Source organism: Heloderma suspectum, chromosome 2, assembly GCF_057233095.1.
Source record: "Heloderma suspectum isolate Gila_16-S chromosome 2, 16-S_ref, whole genome shotgun sequence".
NCBI classification, from domain to species: Eukaryota; Metazoa; Chordata; class Lepidosauria; order Squamata; family Helodermatidae; genus Heloderma; species Heloderma suspectum.
In genome coordinates this window covers 224,656,863-224,681,201 of record NC_139459.1, presented here as the reverse complement: position 1 = coordinate 224,681,201, position 24,339 = coordinate 224,656,863, and the positions used below count along the sequence as shown (strand labels likewise).

Genomic DNA, 24,339 nt, shown 5'->3' with positions numbered 1-24,339 from the left:
ATGATGCTATGAAGTTGTTGATGCTTTTCTTGTCTCACTGAAATCTATTTTCATGCATCTTTTCAAGAAATTATAGGCATAGGGATTGAGGAGAATGGGTTATGTGCTAACAAAGGGAGGGAGAATCAAACCTACTTCTATAGGGCTGCTTATGTTCTTTTCAGATGAGAAGCACATTTATTCACAAACAGAATGAGAATTATTATTTTTTTACCTGCTCTGTGTTTGTAGTTGACTCTTTGCACATATGACAGGTAAGCTGGACTTGTTACTTCCTTTTTCCTTTTATGGGCTTCTTCCCCTATCTCTCCTTTCCAAAGCCATTTTTCCAAATGTCACCTTTATCACCATGATGCCCAGCCTAACCTCTCACTCCTACACACAGCTTAAGGGGCTGGAATGAAGAAATGTGGGATGGCAAGAGGTAGGGATGTCAGGGAATTCTGCCACAGATCCCAGTGAGGCTGAATGCCAGTGCATTCGGCCCCCCAAAATCCGTGGTGGAATGAAGCCCCCCGCCCCACCACCCCGCGAAAGGTGCGCGAAATGGAGCACTTACCTGCTGCCGTTTGTGCTGCTTTGCGAATGGCGGCCGCGTCTGCGGCTGCCATTCATGTCCCCATTTTTGCTGTGATAGGCTACATAAATACTTACGTAGCCTATCATGGCTAATGCAGGGATGCCATTTGCGTCACTGCGGAGGCCGTGATAGGCTACGTAAATATTTATGTAGCCTATCATGGCAAAAAAAGGGAACACAAATGGCAGCGGCTACGGCGTAATAGGCTACGTAAATATTTACGTAGCCTATCACGGCGAAAGACAGGGGCGCAAATGGCGGCCTCTACGTAAATATTTACATAGCCTATCTCGGCAAAAAAACAGGAACGCATATGGTGGCAGCCATAGCTGCCGCCATTTGTGTCTGCAGGCTCCGCACACCTGCGAATGCACCTGGCCGACCCGACCGGCAGCTCCATGGAGTTGCTGCGGAGCGCCTCCCCCCACCGCAAATCACCCCCTTCAAAAAGGTAAGTGACTTTCGCACATCCTTAGCAAGAGGGGGATAGGGCCTTCCTCCGAACTTCCCACCCCACAGCCCTTCATATTTGTCTTGTGTAGGGATGGCGGAGAATTCCGCCATGGACTCTGGGGCAGGGGGCGGATTCTTCGAAGTCTGTGGTGGAATGGACCACCCCACCCCACCACCCCGCGAAGTCGGACCTGGCATGATCCTACCTGGCACTGCTGGGTCCGGATCCAGCCAGATCCATCCGCAGCAGTTTTTGGACGCAAATGGCATCTGGCGTAGTGGACGCCATTTGCATCGCTTTGCCTTACCGTGATAGGCTACGTACATCTTTACATAGCCTATCATGGTAAAGAGCAGGGACGCAAATGGTGTCCGCTATGCCATTTGCATCCCTTTGCCTTACTGTGATAGGCTACGTAAAGATTTACGTAGCCTATCACGGTAAGGCAAAGGGACGCAAATAGCGTCCGCTACGCCGGACGCCATTTGTGTCCGAAGACCGGCCGCGGCTGGCCCCGGCCAGTGGCTCCATGGACTCGCCGCAGAGCAGAGCCGGCTGGGGAGGATTCCAGGGGGGGGAGGACCGGATCGCCTCCGCCCCCCACGGCCCCCCAGCAGAGCCAGGAAGGTGGGGTTCGTACACCCCTAGTCTTGTGGAAAATAACTAAGGCAAAGCCATGTTGTCTCGGCTTCTTCATGCCTATGTGGCAGATTCCTCAAAGGCCTAAAACTGTTGTCTCTGTTTCTTCCATATTGAAGGAGAAACTGCTAGGACAGTAGAGATAAGTTATCTTATTGGCACAGCAACTCACTCCACACCTATGAATCATCGTGCTTCCAAAATAATTGGGTCATAAATCCTGGGAAAGTTGCAGGACGCCAGGGTGGTGGTGGTTCAGTAAAAGTTTAATTGATAATGAGTAGACATGTGCTCTGGGCTTGGCTGATGTCACTTATTTAGCCACACGATGATTATAAATGTAACTGGTGAGTGTTGATCTGCGCTGCCTCTGAGTTGACAGAGCTGCCTTCGTTGTACACGAATAAACTCGAGTTGGATCTTACCCGCGTGTCCAGAGCTTAATTGGAGGGCAGCTGGGCACGGACCTCCAAGTCCAATTTTGGACTTTTACCACAGTCTTCCTGCCCAAAGTCACCTCTCCAATAAGTAGTCTCTGTGGAACAGAGACCTAAAGGTTGTAAGCTTGGTAGTGCCCATTCCAAAATAGATAATACTCCAGGTAAGTCATCCATCAGGACATCAGAGGTAGTTTCTGTTCCAAAACTAGGCCTGAAACCTGACTGTAGGTCTAGAATAATTATCTCATCCTGAGACAGCTCCACGTCTGGAGAGATCCCAAGTTGCATGCCAACCCCCCACTCAAGCATCTTTGCCAGGAAAGGCACACAAGCCACTAGGCCAATGGCTATAAAAGTTCACTACAAAAAGGGGGGTGCTGGCCTCTTGGTCCATGGACTGGATTAGTCCTCTAAGGCCTTCCCACCCAGCCCATGAAGGCCCACACCCTGAGGCACCTCCCTGAGGCCCCACTCCCAGAAGCAGATGATAACTGTACAATGCCTGTTGACTGCTAGTGCTAGTCATTGCCTGTCAGGAAGCACCTAGTTGCAGATACCATAAAGTAGGTGTGAGCCCCCCTCTACTGCTGCCACCCCCCTCTTGCACATTTACACTTCTTGAGGCTGTCCTACTAAAATATTTCCACGTACATATTATGGGTTGGATCCAGGATCTGCCTTCCATAAGAGGAAAGGCTCTGCTTGCAAAAAGTCCCTCCACCCACTTTTGGGGGATCAGGTCCACACCACAGCTCACCCCATTCAGCAGGCTCTCCTGACTCTCGGTAGCATTTTCAGGGTGCTGGTGGGGCTGCCATGAGAAGGAGGGGCAGAGAAGTTCACATCCGGCAGTGCAGTTGGCCAGCGTAAATCTGGATCCAACCCAATGTCTGACTGTCTAGATCCTACTCATCAGGGATTAGAAGTAATACAGCCAGGAACTGAAATATATGGAGAAGTGGATGAAATAAATGGCTTAGAAGAGGAAGGTCTGGGAAGCCTCAGATTTGGCTGGGGTGTGGAACGGACTGGTTCCATCAAAGGTATGTGCTTCTCATGACACAGCCAGTGCCCAGAGAAAGGCTCAGGGCAGCATCCCCTATCCTGGTGCCCTCGAGATATTTTGAACTACAACTTCCATCATTGGACTTGCCAGCTGAGGCTGATAGGATTTGACATTCAAAACATCTGGAGGGCACACGGTTGGGGAAGGCTGGCTTAGGGTGTGGGGGCACATAAAGCTGTCACATCTAGGGATGGTGGAGAATTTCTCCACGAATCTCCAGGAGGCCGAATGCCAACGCATTCGGCCCCCCGAAATTTTGGGGGAAATTCTCCCCCCCCCCCCGGGATGGGACTTACCTCCTTCGAATGTCCCTCTCGGCGGCGGGTCCCGGCGGCGTTTCGGTGGTGTTTCGGTGGTGGCGGGGGCGGCGGCTGGTCTTCCGACCGGCTGCTGCCGCCGCCATTACAAAGTAAAGTAAAAAAACACAAACAAACATGTGATAGGCAGAGGCTACGTAACGATTTACGTAGCCTATCATGGCTAGATTTTCAAAGTCAGCCATGACAGGCTACGTAAATCGTTACGTAGCCTATCACGTGTTTTTTTTTTTTAATTTACTTTTTTTATTTCGCAGCCGGGGAGACGGGGCGCTCCCCCCCAGCCTGAATTTCGGCCAGGAGGGGCGGGGCACCTCCCCCCCTGGCCTGAATTTCGGGGGGAGAACCGGAGCGCCTCCCCTCCCACCGCGAAGCAAGCTGCGGGACCAGGTAAGGGACTTTCATCCATCCTTAGTCACATCAGTGAAGTGAAGCAGGTGTCAGCTTACTCAGTACCAGGACAGAAGATTGCAGGGGAGATCTGTGCAAGAGCTCTCAGGAGACTGGAACATGCCCATGACTCTGTATCGTGTAGAAGAGGGGGAGGGCAACCTCAGCCTGGGGCCAGATCTGGCTCTCCTGGGGCCCAAATCTGGCCCTCCAGCATTCCCCAGATGGCCTCTGCCTTTCCTCTGACTGCCAATCATTTGGTGCTTTCTAGGTTTTGGAAGTCCCACCCACTGCCCATTCTAAAAGGTTGATATGCCTCTCTTAGGCTGTCACTGACAGCAAGAGCTTTAAGCTAAAATCTGCAGGTATTTTTGCCCTGCCTGGTTGGACTTTCCCCCTACCCCCCTGGAATGTGGTTCCCAAGAGCTTTTCCAAAACTGAAGTTGGCCTGAGGACTCAAAGAGGTCCCCCAATCCTAGTGTAGAACATGACACTAAGCCTAAAATTCAGATTGCTGAAAATCTTAGCCTTTTTCTTTCCTTTAAAAAAGTTGCAGGTGTTTAATGACAGCAAAGACGTGTTTGAAAGTGTGTGGCTAATACTATGCCAGAACGGTGGCTGGGTAAGAGCCAAATGACATGTGACGGAGAAATCCCCCACATTTAACCATGTGCTTGCCCTTCAAGTACAAAGCAAAAGGCTGGGAGGTGGGGGTGGGAGATCTATTTTTTGTAGGGGTTCACGAAAGTCACTTACCTGGTCTCGCAGCTTGCTTCGCGGTGGGGGGAAGGCGCTTCGCTGCTCCCCCCGAAGTTCAGGCCGGGGGGGGGGAGGCTTCCCTCCTCGCCCAGCCGAAATTCAGGCCGGGGGGGAGGCTTCCCGCCTCGCCTGGCCGAAATTCAGGCCGGGGAGGAGGCGCCTCGCCTTGCCCGGCCGCGAAATAAAAAGTTTTTTAAAAAAACAACGCCCCTGTGATAGGCTACGTGACGATTTACGTAGCCTATCACGGCTAGATCTGCAAAGTCAGCCGTGATAGGCTACATTAATCGTAACGTAGCCTATCACGGGTGACTTAAAAAAAAAAAAAAAGCGCGTACGCAAATGGCGGCCCCCATAGGGAGCCACCATTCGCGTTCCTTATTTGGTCCCTGTAGTCTACGTAAAGATTTAAGTAGACTACGGCGAAAATAAGGGCAACGCTATTTGCGTTGTCCTTATTTTCGCCGTAGTCTACGTAAATCTTTACGTAGACTACAGGGACCAAATAAGGAACACGAATGGCGGCTCCCTATGGGGGCCGCCATTAATGTACGCGCTTTTTTTTTTAAAGTCACCCGTGATAGGCTACGTGACGATTAACGTAGCCTATCACGGCTGACTTTGCAAATCTAGCCGTGATAGGCTACGTTAATCGTTACGTAGCCTATCACAGGGGCGTTTTGTTTTTTTTTACTTTGCTTGTAATGGCGGTGGTGGCAGCCGGTCGAAAAACCGGCTGCTGCCCCCGCCCCTGACGAAGACCTGCCGAACCGCTGCCGGGACCCGCCACCGGGAGGGACATTCGTGAAAGGTAAGTCCCATCCCGGGGGGGGGGGGTGGAGAAGTTCTCCCCGAACAACCTTCGGAGGACCGAATGCGTTGACGCTCGGCCCCCCGAAGTTTCGGGGAGAAATTCTCCCCCATCCCTAATTTTTTGTTTTTACACAAAAAGGAATATTTGGTGGGTTGAGGAGAGCTAAATCCGCCCTCCTCTTCTGCCTTACCTCAACACACTCTGTCCCTTGGTCCAGCTTTGATACTGGGCCAAAAATAGCTCAAAGCAACAGAGCACAGCAAAGTAAGGCAGGTGAGGGTTCAGCTCTCCTCAAATGCAGACTCCATTTTGTGTAAAGAAAAAGAAAACACACACACCATTTTTTTTGGATAGCAGCAGGCATTTTCCCCAGAGTTGACTCTCCATTGCCCAGTCTGCTTGTTGCAAAGAACATTTATCGGCGTTGTCTTGGCCATCTCCACTTCTTGACACCAACAGCATGTAATAACTGAAGTATATAGCACCACTCAAGGCTGCACTACGGTACAAATGCATCCCTCCTCTATACTGTGTGGTTGTTTTGCCTGCTGGGAGAGGCAGGCAAAGGATGTAGCCTGACTATGCTACAGCTAGGGCCACACAGGAATTCCTGTACAAGGATGGCACACACTCCAGCCAGCTGTGCCTTTTGTGACAACTGTGCTTTATACCAAAAGGACAGCAAACATTCTAACTGATCACTGGGTTGGATCCAGGGACTGCCTTCCATGGACAGAAGGCCCATGCTTATGGAAGATGCCTCTGCCTGATTTTGGGGAATCTCCTCCTTGGCCACAGCTTACCCCATTCAGCAGTGTCCTCCGAACCTCTGCATAACATTTCCAGGGGGTTGGTGGGTCTCCAGTGGGGAGGAGGGGGCAGGGAAGTCCACTTCAGCCAGCCCAGTTGAATGCTTCTAAATCTGGAGCCAACCCCATATTTGTGAAAGAATCAGCTGCAAATATAGCACCACACACACATTTTTTGTTTGAAAACAACAGAGAGTCTTGTGGCACTTCAAATATCAACTGATTTATTGTGGCATATGCTTTTGTGGACTAGAGCTCACTTGATCATTTGCATGAAGTGTTCTCAGTAGGCAATATGTATGCAGAAAAGACAGTGTAAGCAGTGGGGCCAAAGAACTATAACATGCATGAAGAAGACAGTGTGACTATTCTATATATAGCTTATCGTTTACAAGATAAGCATAGTAATTCGCACCAGTGGCAATAGGTAATAACATAACCATCCTATGTTAATTAATACCCATAGTAGGAGAGGAAACTATTGATTTCATCCAGGCCGAAACTAACAGAATCTAACTTCTTGATACAGAAGACCCTTTGTAAAAGAGCAGCAATTTTCAGATCAGTAACCCAGTAAAGTGAAAAAACAGACTGAGAAGGCCATTTTGATACCGAGGAACAACCTATTACAGGACAGATGTAGATAAGAAAAGCACTGAATGCCAGTCTTTAATCTGGAAAAGCAGCTTCACAAAATTACAGAGTTCTTTATCTAATTAATATTTCAAGTAGTCATTTTGTTCAATCTACCTAATGGGATCAGAATGCTTTCAGCAAGCTACCTCCAAGGACAGACCAAAGATATGAGTCCTCCCTTGCTCCCCAGAGAATTCAAAACATGATCAGCATGTGGCCTGAAATATAAATCCCAGGTGCCAAAAGGTAATGGGATTTGGCAAGAGGTTAGTCTTCCTGGGGAAAACATGCCAGAGATGTGGGGTGGATGTGGGTGGGGGAGAGTCATACCCTGTTTCTGGAGCTATTTTAATTATCTATTAGGCATCAGGCAAAATTTGTTATTTTTTTGTGGGCTTTTGCTGGTGTATTTGTGAGTTAATTTGATTACAGTTTGAATTAGTGTTAGGAGCTACTTTTCCAATTCTAAGGAAATTTTTTCCAATGGGAAATGCGCCTTGAAGAAGTCCAGAACAATTAAGTCACTCCACGGATAATCCCCACTGGTATCATTGCATACTGGACATAACTTGCGGGTAGGCTGCTGGATCTTGGGGTCGTTGCCTTCGTTATCTAACAAAAAGCAAATGCGAAATTAAAGATATCACCATCATGAAACACAAAGGATGTTCTCAGGTAGTCTTCTGAGAAGCTATATCAGGGTCCAGCAACTGGGGGCCCACGGACAGAATTCAGAACTGTGGAAGATGACCACCTGGCTCCCAAGATGGAGCTGACAGGACTGGCGGTTCTGCTGATGTATTGGGGCAGTGGTGGGAACTGGATTAGACAGCTACAAGTCTAGCTGCTGACTATGGTGCTATGTGGATGAGCGATTTTCTTCAAATAGAAGGGATTTAGCTAGAAAGCAAACCTTTGTATTTATCAAGGTGAAAATTTGCCTCACAGCCTTACTCTGCCCCCCTCTCAGTTTGCATTGTATTATTGATTTGTTACTTGATCTCACCTTTCTGCATAAAGCACCTAAGCTTAATAACAGTAACAATAAAAATACAATGAAACATATTTGGAGGGAGCAATCGTATGGCCACTAGTCAGCAGCTAGACGGCCATAGGATATCTGGGGTTCCAGGAACCTACCTTGGAACTCATGCTCCGAGGTCGGTTCCTGGAGAACAGACCTTCCCCCTCTTCTGTGCTGCCTCACAGGCAGCGAGGAATGGCCTTGTGCTCCTCACTCGGAAGAGGAGTGGAGTGGCTAAAATGGGGCGTTCCGGGGGTGTTTGGGTGGGGGAGGTGGAAATGCTGTCTAGCTGCGATTGCAGGGCAGGAGAAGCACAGAGGGAACAATCCCCTCCGTGCATCTTCTGCCCTACATTGGATAGGTAGTCACCTCCGAGTTCGGAGGCGGCTGCCTATCCTCATAGGATTGTGCCTTAAGCCAATAATAAATAAAACAAAGAAGAGCAAAGACGCAAGAAACGCCACATGGAATGAGAACTATAAAGTGTATTTGCTCTGAATAGAGCTATAGGAGTCTTTCTATGGAAACTTACTCTTGGGCTGGATCTACACTTACCGCCTTTTTCCGCTTCCAATGAGGTTTCACTGCCTGCCTTTCACGCTACGCAGTACCCGCCTTGAATTGGAACCAGAATTTCCCACTTCCGTGCTCCCACTTTCAATACCCTAATATCCCAATATTTCCCCTTAATGTGCTCTGATTTTCCGCCTTCGCTACCATATCCAGTCATAGTCCCCTCCCCTGCCTGTCCATATGCGGCGGTGTTTGTATTCCCCTCCTGTCCAATCACAGCTCTCGATGGCCCCATGTCTTCTTCCAGCTACCGATCGCATAGCTTCCTCAGCAGCCCCAGTTTCCTCAGCAACAAGCAAAGGGCTGGATGTGCGTGTGTTTGTCTGATCTCGGAAGCTAAGCGGGGTCGGCCCTGGTCAGTAGTTGGATGGGCAACTGCCTGGGAATCAGGCTTCCTGCACTGAGCAGGGGGTTGTTCTATCCATTCAAATGAGACTAAGTTTTACCCCCTCCTATCCCCCGCTCCAGATGTTTTTTTTAAAAATTAAGGCTTTATCCTCGCAGAATCGGGGCTTCTCCGTGATTTTTTTTTTCTAATTCAGGCATGACCTTCGAAGATTCAAAGTTGTGAAGCTTCACAATGTAGATCAGCCCTTGGTAATAACAGGGGTCACAATTAGGGATGTCAGAGAAATCTGGAATGGAATGAAATGAGTTTGGATTTCTATGAATCTGACTCATGGATTCCACAGACTTGTGAACCAATTTTTTTTTAACTTTCCAGAATTTTAAGCAAATTCCATTGTACAAAAATATGTTAAATTAAAAAAAAACACGAGCCAAAAATGTGCATTTTCCCCACAGGCTAAAGCATGAAAATGCACATTTGGGGGGGATTTGTGCATTTTGGTGGGAATTTATGCATTTTCACAAGTACTAACGTGTGTAAATGTAAATTTGCACAAATGTGGGGAATTGAAAAAAAATGTGATTCCACCAATGAGCAGAAAATGCAACAAAAGGCACCTGACAATCCACAAAACGCAGGCAGAACTGATTTTACAGAATCCGTACATCCCTCCTCAAAAGTTCCCAACACATTTAAGCAGCCAATTGAGCTAATGATCCCTATCTTTTCATCTTCTCTTTAACAAAAAAATGTTTTAACTACTGTAAACCTGGAAAAGGCAGCTGAAGATTTTATAAATATTTTTCATATTCTGTGCCACAGTTATTGAAAACCTCTTGAAGCCTCATCAAAACATGAACGTTTCTTAAGTATTTTCAGAACTATCACCAGGCAATCCTCTTCTGGATGTCTTTTAGTGCGTAGAAATTAATAAAGATGTTAACCCTGGAATAAACAGCTACGCCTCAGTCCAACTGTAGTCACGTGTAAGGAGTCTTGCACAACAACTGGTGGCCCTGAATGGGGATGCACATTTCCCCCGTGTCAAAAGACGCCTCCGGCAAATTCAGTGAGGCCCTCAGATGAGCACTAGAATGGGGATGCAAGTTCACATTCTGATATATCTGCTTCTGCACTGGCTGCAAGCATGCAGGTCTTCTTCCACAAACAGATCTCCCTCGCTGGAGCAAGGCAACACTTTGCAGGAAGATTTCAATGTTATATTCGAAGTATTTTGGCCTTCAGCACAAGGTGGGCTGTAATACTGTAAAGACGTACAATTTATTCATTGACATTGGGCGGTGACTGGAGGGAGAAGCCTCTAAGTCGTGGTGCTCTGTTTGTGGAATTCCCTCCCCCATGCAAGCCAGGGGGGCACAGGAAAAGGTGGTTCCTCCACCTCAATTTCTCCCTTTCCCTCCTGCGTAGGGTTGCTCTGCCCATGTATTGATGATTAAAAAAAAGTTCATGTTTTATTCGTATTTGATCTTGTAACTGCTCAGGAAGCTCTGCTGAAGCATGCTATAGAAATTGTATATATATATATGTGTGTGTGTGTGTGTGTGTGTGTACGCACACGCACACACACAGCCTTCTCAGCGGCTGCACTCAAGCTGTGGAACTTAGCTTCCCCTCTAATGTCCTTCTGCCATTAGACCATTAGTCAGCTGACTTGACTTTTTATTAATTTATGACTTGCCTTAATAAGTTTAAACCTTGCAACAAGACTTTGAGGTAAGGCTGAGAGATACAAGCTAGCCTAGCACCATCCAATAGCTGTCTTGGCTGATGGGTGGATTTGAAGTAGAATATTCCATTTAAAAAGCCAATATTGCAACCACTATGGGTGGAAAAGATTTGAAATCTCTGAGACAATGCTAGAGCAATGTATCAATGGAATAGAGGCTAGGAATTCAACTTCTGAACCTAAATTATAATTAACGGAGCAGGAACTGAAAGTAAAAATACAGAAGAATTAAACACTTCATTGGATGAGATAAAGTATAATGCTCTTGCATCCATGCCTTCTCTTTGTACTATGATACATCCTTTGAGGGTCACACACCATGGTTTATTTCAACCCTTCTGGAGGGCTACAAAATTGCATATGCCATAAGCTGTCTGCCCAGCGCTAGGTTCTCAGGAGACACAAAGAGGGCAAAGTCCTATCAAGGAAGCCCAGAGGAGGCGCGGGCCCAGTCTTGCTTACAGACGTTTTGCAAGGCCTGATTTAAATGTTAAGGTCATGGCTGCTGCTGCCTCTGTGGTTGCTCCCACACTGTTTCAGAAAATGTGTGTGCCTTTGGCCCACGTTAGCCCTATTCCAGCATTTGTAGAAAGTGCGTGAACAGGTCTGTGTGTGCCAGCCATGACCCAACATCCCTATTCTGGGTAGAGACCTGTGCCTGTTGAACAGGAAAGTGTGAAGTGGGATTCCAAGTGTGTCTGGCTGAACATGGATTATCAGGGTTCCTGCTCATGTGGAGGATTTTAAGCACATTCCCCTGAAGCCCCTTGGAATCGGCATGAACATCTCTGTCTGGAACAGGGACACTGGGGAAAGAGCTTGTGTGCACACCCTCTCTATGAACACCCAGATGTGGTTGTAGCGAGGGCTGATTGTGTGGTTACACACCTCCTAATGGGGCAGGGTGGGAGTAGCTCCAGAGCTCCAGGTAAGAAATAAATGAGGCCTTAATTTTCAGAAGCTCGCATTTCCTGTCTTCTCAATGTGCACTTAGGACCAGCCCAAGGAAACAGTGGGCATCTGTTAGCCAATTACTAACAGCCAGTACTTTCCCATGCTGTCCTGAGATAACAGCAGTCAACATGCATCCCAGCACCTGCAAGACCCTTACCTCTCAAGGGAAAGTTAACATAGTTATCCTTTAACCAAAGCCAGTGAATAGCATCATCTGTGTTGTTCACTTCATCCATGGATTTACTTGCTATTTTCTCAAAGTCTCCTACACACTTCCGGCAGCCATAGATGTTCTTCACGAATTCTCGCAATGTAGAAAGAGCCTCTGAATGTGCTAGGGGGAGACAGAACAGAAAGAAAGGGCAGGCCTGTTACATTTAGAGTAATGGATAGGTGAGAAAAAAAAAATCAGTCTGCCCAGCGCTTGCAAAATCACTTTGGTCTTTCAGAGTGAATTTAGACTGTCAGTTCTCTTCCCCCAGACACAAAACTACTTCTCTGGGCATAAGACCATTAGCAGATCTATGGTGGATGCATTTTCACCTTTGCTTTTACACAGTTTTCATTTACTCCAGCAATAACTTCAGCAATAAGGTTCTTCAGTTGTGCACTATCCACACCTTCAATTCAGGCCTGGAGAAGATGTTCAGTAGCAGACCTGGTCTATGAACTCAGTCTTCCAAACTGCAAAGCAGTCAAGGGAAGCACATCAGTAGTAGAGAATGGCATTGGCAGGAAGGAAAGGACTTCTTAACTCTTTCCCATGTGCCAGTCTGGGGTTCTGGCCAATTTTTTGCTGCTTTGATGGGGAAACAGGCTCAGGGCTGGGGGTTATGGGGAAAAGAAGCAGATGGGGAGGGGGAAGCATTCAGCACTCTTCTCCCACCATTACCTCTCTGCTGCAGTCTCACAGTTTCCCCATTACCTTTTGAAGATAGTTTACTTCCCACTGAAGGTTAAACAAGTCAGTATGGCGCACGGTAGACACCATAATGCTGAAGTGTTTTGTGCTGAAATTACCACTATTTGAGAGCATAGGTGGAAACGTACCCAGTATCTGCACAAGCAGCTGAAGTTATATTAATTTTTCATTTCAGTTTGTATCTCCTGAATGTTTCATTCATACTTCATGCTTCCACCCCCCAGGCTCTCAAAAAAATATAAAACTGAATGCATCCTTTTGTGCACCCATCAACATATTTGATCCTTTATGCAATCAATCAGTCAGTCAATCAATCAATCAATCAGTCAATCATGAAAGAAAGAAAGAAAGAAAGAAAGAAAGAAAGAAAGAAAGAAAGAAGTCAGGGACATTCTGAGATATCTCTGTGGAATATACTGAAGTTGCCAGGGTTGCTCAAGGTCAGAATCTACCCTCTATCCCCAAATGAAAATAACAAAAAGGAAAGAAAATTGCCACTGCAGAATATGCACACAATCATAATTGTGATGAGCAACCATAGAGCAATTACTGTGATAAGGAATATTATAAGATATTTTTCCAAATGATTCAAGGCTAGTACCTCTTGAAATGGGGAACTACGTTTCATACAAAAAAGAAAAAAGAAAAAAAAGAAGAAAGTCCTAAAACATTAACCAAGAAGGAAATCACTGGGAGAAGATTAGGAAAAGCTTCTTGCTCTAGTTTAGTGAAAGATCACATGAAGATGTACTAATAACAGTAAGTGATTCAAGAGAATCCATATTCATTGCTGTCTGAGCTGAGATATGAATCCAGGACTTGAGTACTTAAAGACAGAGTAGCACTATCAATCAAAAGGCACTGTGCTGCTATTCCATCTTTTCTTCTTAAACAGATTTTGTTTCTGGTAAGAAAAATGCTGGTAGAAAAACACAGGTGGGCTAGTACTTAGAAACATCATCACCTGGACCCCCTGTAAAATTCTGTGAATCAGGCAGTGAGATTGCACAATAAAGGGCTTGTCTCGAAACACCTGAATCTAATACTCTAGTACCTGAAACACACTGGTTGAGAACTAGAGCTTTAGAAAAGAAAACCAGTTACTTACTGACTTCTGCATTGTCTGGCAGTCCTTCCTGTGCTGTTAGGAAGTGGAAGAGAGTCCAGATAGAGCATGGATAACCTTCGAGTGAAAGTTGGCTTCCATGACATCCCACCCAGGTTCGAGTATCTGTATCGCCTAGAACCTAAAAGACAGGGTAGGAAAAATTCTCATGGGATACCACTCTGGAAAAGGAAAAATGAGACAGAACAGAGGGCCCTGGGGTTCCTCAGAAGCTTAGCAGGGACTCCTCCATGTGAAGAGTGCAGATTGGTAATGGAGAAAGAGCTTTACCATCAGTGTTGATCTCCCCTATGAAGTGCATGTATGTTGGGGGTAGGGACATTGGCATTCTTTTTTCTCCTTTCTATGAGTGAGTAAACAAATCTGATCCCGCACCCTTCTAAATGCAACAAATACCTTTAAAAATATAGCACAAAATTATCCCTTTCTTTATCATTTCAATACATTGACCAGTTCTCCATATATAATTATTAGCTATTTGATGTCCTTTGATTGTGTGGATCACAACAAACTCTGGCAAATTCTTAAAGGGATGGGAGTACCAGACCACCTTACCTGTCTCCTGAGAAACCTGTACGAGGGTCAAGAAGCAACAGTAAGAACCAGACATGGAACAACCGATTGGTTCAAAATTGGGAAAGGAGTACGACAAGGCTGCATATTGTCACCCTGCTTATTTAACTTATATACAGAGTACATCATGAGAAATGCCGGGTTGGATGAATCACAGGTCGGAATTAAGATTGCTGGGAGAATTATCAACAACCTCCGATATGCAGACGATACCACCCTAATGGCAGAAAGCGAAGAGGATCTCAAGAGCCTCTTGTTGAGGGTGAAAGAGGAGAGTGCAAAAGCTGGTTTGAAACTCAACATTAAAAAAACGAAGATCATGGCATCTGGCCCTATCACTTCCTGGCATATTGAAGGGGAAGAAATGGAAGCAGTGACAGATTTTACTTTCTTGGGCTCCAAGATCACCGCAGATGGTGACTGTAGCCATGAAATTAAAAGACGCTTGCTCCTTGGGAGGAAAGCTATGGCCAACCTAGACAGCATAGTAAGAAGCAGAGACATCACCTTGCCGACAAAGGTCCGTGTAATCAAAGCTATGGTTTTCCCAGTAGTAATGTATGGCTGTGAAAGCTGGACTATCAGGAAGGCTGAGCGCCGAAGAATTGATGCTTTTGAACTGTGGTGCTGGAGAAGACTCTTATGAGTCCTCTGGACTGCAAGGAGGTCAAATCAGTCCATCCTAAAGGAAATCAACCCTGAGTACTCATTGGAAGGACAGATAATGAAGCTGAAGCTCCAATATTTTGGCCACCTAATGCGAAGAGAAAACTCACTGGAAAAGACCCTGATGCTGGGAAAGACTGAAGGCAAAAGGAAAAGGGGACGGCAGAGGATGAGGTGGCTAGATAGCATCACGGATGCAATGAATATGAACTTGAGCATGCTCTGGGAGAGAGTGCAGGACAGGAAGGCCTGGCGTGCTATGGTCCATGGGGTCACGAAGAGTCGGACACGACTGAACGACTGAACAACAACAACAACAATTTGATATCCTATCTCTTAGGAATAAGAGATAGGCTCTTATATAACCAACTGCAACAATGTCATAATTTTTATCATAATATATTCTGCACATTTTAAACCATTCACAAATAGTCAAGGCAGGAGATCATGCATAATTTCACAGCTCATGAACTGACGATGAATTACATGTTTGATTTTTTAATACCCCCCTTTCAAATGTTTGGACACAGGGAATAGCTAGACCAACCATATCCTTACTGACATTGACAGTGCAATCCTTTACATGTATGCCCAGAAGTAAATCCCACGGAATACAATGGGGATTACTCTGAGGTAAGTGTGTATGATTGCAACCTGAAAATAATTGTCCAATATACTTTGATCTTGGGACAGCTCCAAAATGCGATAAAAATAATAATAAGTGATGCTACATCTCCAGCAATTGGCATTTACCAAGGTCTATCTCTCCCCAACCTCTCTCTCTAGATATATATACTGTTATCTTAGCAGATTGAAATGCCACTGGTATTGTACCATTAACAAGTTTTCCTTTAAATTAGAACTAATAATCATTTTAACAGCATTATTCCACATTCATTGTCATTTCTTTGTCAATATTATACAAGCTAAATCTCGGGTATATTATTTTGGTACATTCTAGGTGAACTCTCTGTCTATGCTAGATGGTGGACAGGAGCCCAATGGACCTGCACCCCTACATGAACACCCTAGAACAGGTGGGCAACTTCAGAGAGTCCGCGGGGCAGTTTTGGCCCCCTGGACCTCACTAGAGGTCCAATACAATACACACACACACACACACACACAGCCAAAATTGCTGCTGCACTGCCAAATTTCCATGAAAAAGCTACACTTCCTCATTAAAACAAGGGAGGTGGTGAGCAAACACCTTCTTTTAAAGCCGAGTGCACTCCCAGTCCCAGGAGACCTGGGAGAGGATGATTTGCCATTAAAACAAGGTGTGTGCACACCTTGCTTGAAAAGGGAAATGAATCTTTTTCATGCTGGCATGCTGCCAGAATTCAGTGGTGCAGCAGCTGCACTTTGGAGCGAGGTGGGGGATGCAAAACAGGCCAGAGGTCACATATGGCCGGCAGGCCACATGTTGTCCCCTTCACTCTAGAACATGCCCCAGAATCTGCGTTGCAGAGGATATTGCACAGCGAACTTACGGGGGTTCCTTAGCACATGCTTGTGTAGAAAGAGTGCTCTGAAGATGACAATTTCAAAGCTACTTGAGTAGAAATTCTAGAAAATGGGGGTAAAACATGGATGCTTCTGAGATGGAAAAAATCTCCTTGTTCAGATAGTGAACAATAGTTCAGATAGTACATTTTTACCAATCATTTTTAATTGTTGTTTTCCTGCTAGTACAAACATCTTGAACTTTGTTTCCTTCCATAGAAGAAGAGTAATAATATATACATATTATATCTATTTATCTATGACATCCCTTCTCTGAATCACTTAGATAAGGTATGTACATTTTCACACTCACTTATACATGCATTATATGCTTCATATGTTTCTTGTGCAAAATCCAAAGTTATGATGAACCATTTTTCTTCTTTATATATCCTTAAATTTTATAACTAACATATTCAATTTATTGAAAAACAAAATTGAATATTTGGATATATTGCTTTATGTCTACAAAAATTTATAAGGGAGCAATCCTATGGGGATAGGTGGCCACCTCCGAACTCGGAGGCAACCACCTATCCAATGCAGGGCAGGAGAAGCACAGAGAGGCTTGTTCCCTCCGCGCTTCTCCTGCCCTGCATTTGCAGCTAGACGGCCGATTTTGGCTGTCTAGCTGCGGGAAGGCAGCGCGGGGGAGGAAACTGCTGGAGAACACATAGGATGTGTTGTACTGGCATTTCCTCCTTTTCCACCTCACAACGCCCCCCGGAACGCCCCATTTTGGCCACTTCACACTCCTCTTCCGAGCGCCAAGCGCGGTGCTATTCTGCACTGCCTGCGAAGCAGCACAGAAGCAGGGGAAGCGTGGGCTCTGAGGTTGGTTCCTGGAAACCCACATATCCTATGGCTGTCTAGCTGCTGACTAGTGGCCATAGGACTGCTCCCTAATAGATGTCATTTTTTAAACAAATTTATCCCTTTGTCTTTTTCTGCAGTTCTAAAATAAAGCATTAATTTTGCCATAATAGCAAATTCCCATATTTTCTCCAGTCACTCCTCCCTAGAAGTTTTATGTGTCCTCTTTTTTTGCATACAATATTCTTGCTGAGCCAGCCTATAAGCTGTTAATTCCTTATGTTATCGACTAACAAACCCATTCATAAAATTAAGAAGATGAAATAAGGGCTCTAATGCAATTTTGTAGCCTAATATTTTCTCCATATTTTTATTAAACATTCTCCAATATTTTTTTTGCCGAAGGACATTCCCACCGTAAATGATAAAAATATCCTATATGTTTCTGATATTTCCAACAATTAATTGGATAATTCTTATTTATTTTATTTATTTTAACTGGTGTTCTATACCCCTTTGTCATCACTTTATACGGATTTTCTCTAACTGGCAGGTTTAATGAAAAATGATGGCTCTTACCCCACAAGTTTCCCGCAAATTTCCATTGGGATATTCTTCCCAAGACATTGTACCAGCTTGACCATATAATCTTTAACCTGCTCTGGTTCTGTCTCATATTTTTAAAGTAATGTATAGATTTTGAATAATACACGTTCTTTATGCCTCATTATCAGTTGTTCAAACTCTGTCATATCTCTTAGCTGTCAGTTCAGTTTAAGATACTTAGTGATAATTGATCAGATATGAAAAAATTCGAACCACGGTGGAGAAACATAATTTAGGGTGCAATCCTATGCATGTTTAGACAGAGAAAAGGCCTACAAGTTCCAGCATGCTGGGAGTTGTAGACCTTTTCTCTATCTAAACATGCTAGGATTGTACTCTTAATTTTCTTTTTATTTGTGATTATGATCTTATATTATTCTGCTCCAAAATGTCCTTATACCTTAAAAAGTTATTCCAGATTTTAAAATTTAAGCTTACCCATGCTTTTAATTTTTTTATCCCTGATCTCAAAGGTGATACAATTTTTATATCAATCCCATACTCTCAGTCTACTTTGGGGAGCAGCAAGGGTGCAGAAGAGGAAGGTTGCATGCAGCACACAGACTGCATATTGCCTACCCCTGCCCTAGAAATGCTCCAGAATCACTGTGCGCTGCAGAAGATATTGCACAAGGATTCCTCAGCACATGCTGACATGGAAAGAGTGCTCTGAAGGTGACAATTTTAAAGCTGCAAGTTTAAAGAAGAAATTTAAAGGGGGGGGGGCTTAGAAACTTGGAAAAAAGCTCCTTGCTCAGGTAGTGTACCTTTTTAATAGGCTTCAAAGCTGCTGTCCAGTTGCTCCGAGAAACATATGTTGTCTCATTAAGCCAGTCATCCAGTTTGTGAAGGTCGTTCTTGACCACGGATTTGTCAGGAAAATACTGATGTCAGAATGGAAAGCAACAGGAAACAAGATTAGCCACAGGCGGCTGTTAACTCCTACTCATGACAGCGGTGACTGAAGAGAGAGTCAGGCTTTGAAGGCTATACCCAGGGTGGTGAAGATACTGCAATGTTTCTTATAGAAGAATATGATACGGGATGCAGAGTACAAATTCTTGAGAATCTCACTCCCATTTTTTAGAACCCAGAACTCCTCACTGTCCCTAGGTAGGGTGATATTTGCACTTTCTGCGAGAGCACAAGTATAAAGGGACCCTTCCCCAGTTGGGGCAAAAGCTACCCAGGTAGTTTGCAGCAATACATTTTGCTGCCTGAAGCGGAGCCCAAATTCCTCCCCTCCCTGCTCCTCCCCCCCCGAGCCAACACTTTTAAAATCTTACTGCACTATTTAGAAACCCATTTCTGCCTTACGCCTCTCATGGTGCCACCTGAAACAGGTTGCTTCACCCTGCTGCATGCCAAATGCCCTTAAGAGGAAGTGCAACTCCATTGAAAACAGGCCCCAGACCACAGCCCATTGGGCCACCCAATGTCAGTAACCCTTTCTTGTTTGTATTGATTGTATTTATTAACTGCTATTCAGCCCATTACTAACTCCACATACTTCTCTAGGATAGCTCCCACTGCACCTGGATTAGAGGAAAAGGAGAAACAGAACTGGGCATCATCAGTATATTGACAACACTTCTACCCAAATCCTGGATAACCTCATGCAGCTGTTGCATGTAGCTGTTACATAACATAAGAGGAAAATAGATCCCCTGACACCCGATAGCATTAATGGCATAGAGAAGCGTTCCAGCACCATCATCTGGAATCCAGGTAGGAACATAACCCCTGGAATGTGAGTCCTCCAATTCCCATCCTAGTCAGGTGATCCAGAATTATAGCATGGTATGGTATTAAAAGTTTCCACTAACAGTGCTGGGACTTGGAGTCCCGGTGTACCTCCTCGGTGGGAAAGGCTCAAAGAACTGGAGGAACTGGAGCACCTCTGTCGCCATCTCTTCCCACTTTCGATGACCATGACTGGGTCCAGCTGATCACTCCCCCTTAGCCGGATGATATCAGCAGAACGGGACAGGGTGCAGTGAACAGAAGGAAGGCTGCACCCATTCAGGCACCGGGTCAGCATCCTCAGGCTACAATGGCTGAAGACTATTCAAGCAATTGCAGCAAGACGGGCCTTAAGATATATTCAATAAGTGTACTGCACACTGAGTGATATTCAAGATCAGGGTTCTTTAAGATCACCCTGGGCTCTAGTATCATACATACATATTTTTATTGCTTTTAGCCACAGGCCATTGCAGAACGACAAATGCAAAAACATCCATTGGGATGAGTGCAAATATAAACAAGGGAAACATTACACATTTCATTTTAAAAGATTCACATTTAGAAATCCACCTTAATCTAACTAAAATTACTCACAAAATCTGAGAGTGAAATCACTGCCAGTAAAAACACTAAGCTAGAAATGAGTTAAAATTACACATACAGTTTAAAAACACTCAAATTTAAAATTGACCTTGAAACTTGCTAAAATTCCTCACGAGGATAGCCCTATCAGATCACTGAATCCCCCTTACAGTCTACCGCCATCTCATTCAGGGTTCTTGGTCTAATTTTCTTTGCTGTGGCTGCATAAAATCAATGCGACTAGACAAGAAACACTCCTGCTCATCAGATAGCAGGTGGATTATCATATTCTGAACTGGCCACCCGCTACATTGTGACATGAGGTGAGACAAAAAAGAAAGCTCTTTAGGGCAGGTGTACAGTGGACAGCACAATAAATAGTGCACTAGATCTTCCACGCATCCATTTCCACAAATACAGAGTGTGTAATTTACAGGAATGTGAAAGTACCTGCCATCTAAATAAGCAGATGGCATACGGCTCCAGGATCAAGCAGACCCCTTACTAGTCGGAATAGCTCCTCCGAATGGCACTGTGGGGATGCAATGGTGGTGGTGAAGTACAGTCTCTTCGCTACCATCACCACCACTACCGCTACTACCAGAGTAGACCCCAAAATGGGCTCTAGCTTGTGTTTGGTCAGAGTCATTCGGAGCCTCTCTTACATTCTAGTTGTCTTCTCTGCTGTGTCAATGTCTCAAAGTCTTGGGTGCACCAGGGAGCAAATCAAGCTCTGCTCAGTGGGAGAGCACATCAGGAGCAATTATGTCTATCAAAGACATTTTGCATACATTTGAGCATTGCATAAAAATGTCACAGATTTTATCTCTTGGATCTGATGGTCTTTTGATCCCACTTCTTACATTCAAAGAGATAATATATCCATCAATATTTAATATGCTACAACACAATTTGTTGCTTTTGATGTTGTAGTTTGACATTCTTTCTGTAGCCAGGGTTGCTTATATCCAGTGTTAAAATCATCCATATTTTGCCAAGAGTACTACGTTTCTGGGCACAAAACCCAGAAGGTAAAAAAATGAAGGTAAAAAAAATGTGTTCCCAAAACTTTAAACATGGAGTAGTTACCATGACAACAACAGATGGGTAAGCATGTGTGTAGAAGCACAGACAGGTTGGGAGAACTGTTTGGTGAGACCTTGTGTGCTAAAGCTTACCTTGGCTAATACATTCACATAGTTCTTCAATGCATTGAGTGACTCTTTGTCAAGGAAACGGTATCGTAATTCAATTTGTCGTAGGCTACAAAACACTGCAGACTCCAGGTCATCCATATATATCTTTGACCTGTGGCAGGAAATGAGAGAGAGAGTGAGAAGGCCGAATCCATGTGGCAGCCACCTCATTTATACAGGGACAAATCAGCCTCCTCTTCTGCACCACCAGTGGTCAACTCACAGAATGTGGTGACAATCCACAGGAGTAGGGACAGAAGACTAGAGATGTATGGATTGTGTAAAATCCATTCCGTCTGTGTTTTGTAGATGGTCAGGTGCCTTTTGGTCCACAGTCTGCCCATCGACAGAATCAAAATGTGCAAATTCCCCCCAAACTGTGCATTTTCATGCTTTAGCCTATCTGGAAATGCACATTTTTGGCCATTTTGGAGGGCATGTTTTTCGATGACGGAACTTGCATAAAATTGGGAAAGTTAGAAAAACAGCCTGCAAGTCAGCAGAATCCGCCCAAGAGGGGAGAAGCCGGTCCACTGTGGAATCCACCAGTTGGATTAATCAAAACTGGAACTCATTTGGTCCTGTTGTGGATTTCTCCAACATCCCTAGAGGAGACCCTGACCTTTCATTCCCTGTTACTCAAGGTGGACTTCCAGTAAAACTAATTCCTGGTCAGGGATTTAGAGAGTCATCCACAGCCTGATTTCTCAATCTCCCTGTAAGCCTTAGGTTTAATAAACATTATGATTTGGAACCTGGAGATCAAGTGTATTGATATCTCAAGGATGATTTCATCTCCCCCACCCCTATTGTCAGATATTTTTTATTTAAAAGATGTTTTTAACCTGGCTTTCAGGATGCACTGCCCACAGAAGGCAACTTATATTATTACAAAAAACATGAATATACAAATTGCCACTAAACATATTTTTAAGCAACAGATGAAGATTGGAATAAATGTATCTTCAGAGGTGTTTTTTTTTTAAACCAGCAGTGATGAGGACATAAGTACCTCCAAAGGTGTGAGGCCACCACAGTGAAAGCTCCGTCCCTAGCACCAGACAGCCTGATGGCTCTTGCTGGTGGGCCAGAGAGCAGGGCCTCTGACACTTGAACTTAATGCTTGGACAAGCTCATACACCCTTAGGTGGTCCTTCAGATAACATAATCCCAAACCATTTAGGGCTTTAGAGGGCAAAAGTGGCACTTTGAATTGGGCCTGGATATTAACAGGCAGCCAGTATAAACAATACAGAATAGGAGTAATATGGTTCAAATGCCCAGCTTCCCAAAGTGCTCTAGTTGCCACATTCTGTACCAGTTACAGTTTCCAAATAGTCTTCAAGGACAGTCCCACACAGAGTGCACTGAAGTAATTTAACCTGGATGTAACCAAGGCATGTGTCACTGTGGCTAGGTTTGAAGCTCTCTCTAGATAGGGCTTCAGTTGCTGAAACAACTTCAGCAGATAAAAAGTGTCAGGGGTGTTTCTGAGCACAAGGAGTGGGATAGCAGTTCAGGTTCTGAAGGAGAACCATCAGACATGGGGGAGGTGTTTTCCCAGGCTAGTCTAGATATGAGTAGTCCTGCTTCTCAGATTACAAATGAGCAGATGGCTGAGCTTGAGGGTCCCTCCTCACTCCCTCCCCTGTGAGAGGCAGTGAACAGGAGGTTGACCTAATAGATGCCAGGTGTAGGCGCAGCGCAAAGAGAGAGAAGGCAGAGGTGGAACTTAGACGGTCTACCCGATTGGCCTTGCGTGAGAAGCTGCGTTTAGAGGCCTCACAACGAGAGAGGGACCTCCCCGTATTAAGTTAGGCTAGCAAGACTGCCTCCTTCTTCAAACAGTGGGCAACTCTCGTAAATTCCATTTGGATCCCCTGAAGGCATTCCTGGTAGATGGAGAGTTTCTCTGAGAATTTGCATTTGTATGACCCTGTGAAGTAATGGAGTAAAAGCTGTAGACTGAAGCCTCTCATCTGTGTATGTTTGGGCACTGAAGTGAAGTGGGGGCTAAAAGAATCTTGACAAAAAGCAACCCTGGCAGCTGATGCCACCTGCACCTCCATAAACAGTACTGAGTCCAGTAGCACTCCCAGGCACTTGACCATTCAGGGGGAGTGTGACCCCCATCCAGAGTCAGATCTAAACCTCCATCCAGATGAGCAGATTTCCCAGCCCAAAATACTTCCATTTTTATCTGGATTAAGCTTCAGCTTGTGACTGTCATCCATTCCAATACTGCCCTCAGATGCCTGTCCAGAGTTTCAACTGCCTAAACTAAAGAGAGATAGAATTGTATGCCATCCACATATTGATGACACCTCAGTGCAAATCTGTGGATGACTTCTCCCAGCAGTTTCATGTAGATGTTGAAAATCAAGGGGACAAGATGGAACCTTGAGGTACCCCAAATGTCAGTGGTCAAGGAACACAAGATCTCCAGCACCATCTTCTGCATCTATTCCCACAGGAAGAACTGGAGTCCCTGCAACACCACGCATCCCCCAGACCCAGTTCCATCCTAGAGGTCCAGAAGGATACCATGGTCAATGAAATAAAATACTGTTGTGAAACACAGAAGAACCAATAGAATTGCATTCTCCCCATCCATTCCAAATGCTACATTTGGAATGGAAGGGGGGGGTGAGACGGGAGACACAACAAATGAGGCTCTGCCCTGCAGTGACTGGAAAGAGTTTACTAAGTGCTGTGTCTCGGTAATTAAACTGTAAGTCTTGGAATCCTCTCACCCCAAGGCTAGGAAAATAAGAGAGTGGAGACGGTGTCAAATAAATGAATAAAAGGAGGTGTGATCTGGACTAGGTGACATTCCAAGTCAGGTGGGAAGCTTTATTCACACTGACCTATCCTGGAAAGGAAAAAAAGAAAGAATTTGGTAGCATTCTGGCACCTTCACAAAACCATCTGCACCAAACTTACAAAAATTAGTGTCTCTGCATAACTATTTTATCTGTTCTGTGTTACTCAATGGACCTACAGTGTTGTAAATTAAGGAACAGCCACTAATGGGCATAGTGGAATTATGAGG

The 24,339-nt window shown here is 45.0% G+C and overlaps 1 protein-coding gene across 1 annotated transcript in view; it reads right to left on the bottom strand.

The window, feature by feature from the left end:
* Window positions 1-6,467: 6,467 nt before the first annotated feature.
* The window catches only part of LOC146354132 (sulfhydryl oxidase 1-like), a 40,714-nt gene continuing 22,842 nt past the window's right edge, over window positions 6,468-24,339 (bottom strand). The window contains exons 8-12 of the mRNA XM_084838255.1: window positions 21,270-21,399; window positions 18,531-18,647; window positions 13,582-13,720; window positions 11,709-11,885; window positions 6,468-7,516 (exon numbers count right to left, since the gene is read on the bottom strand). Coding sequence (XP_084694381.1) covers window positions 7,356-7,516; window positions 11,709-11,885; window positions 13,582-13,720; window positions 18,531-18,647; window positions 21,270-21,399 — 724 coding nt within the window. The 3' untranslated portion in view covers window positions 6,468-7,355. The remainder of the gene's footprint in view (window positions 7,517-11,708; window positions 11,886-13,581; window positions 13,721-18,530; window positions 18,648-21,269; window positions 21,400-24,339) is intronic.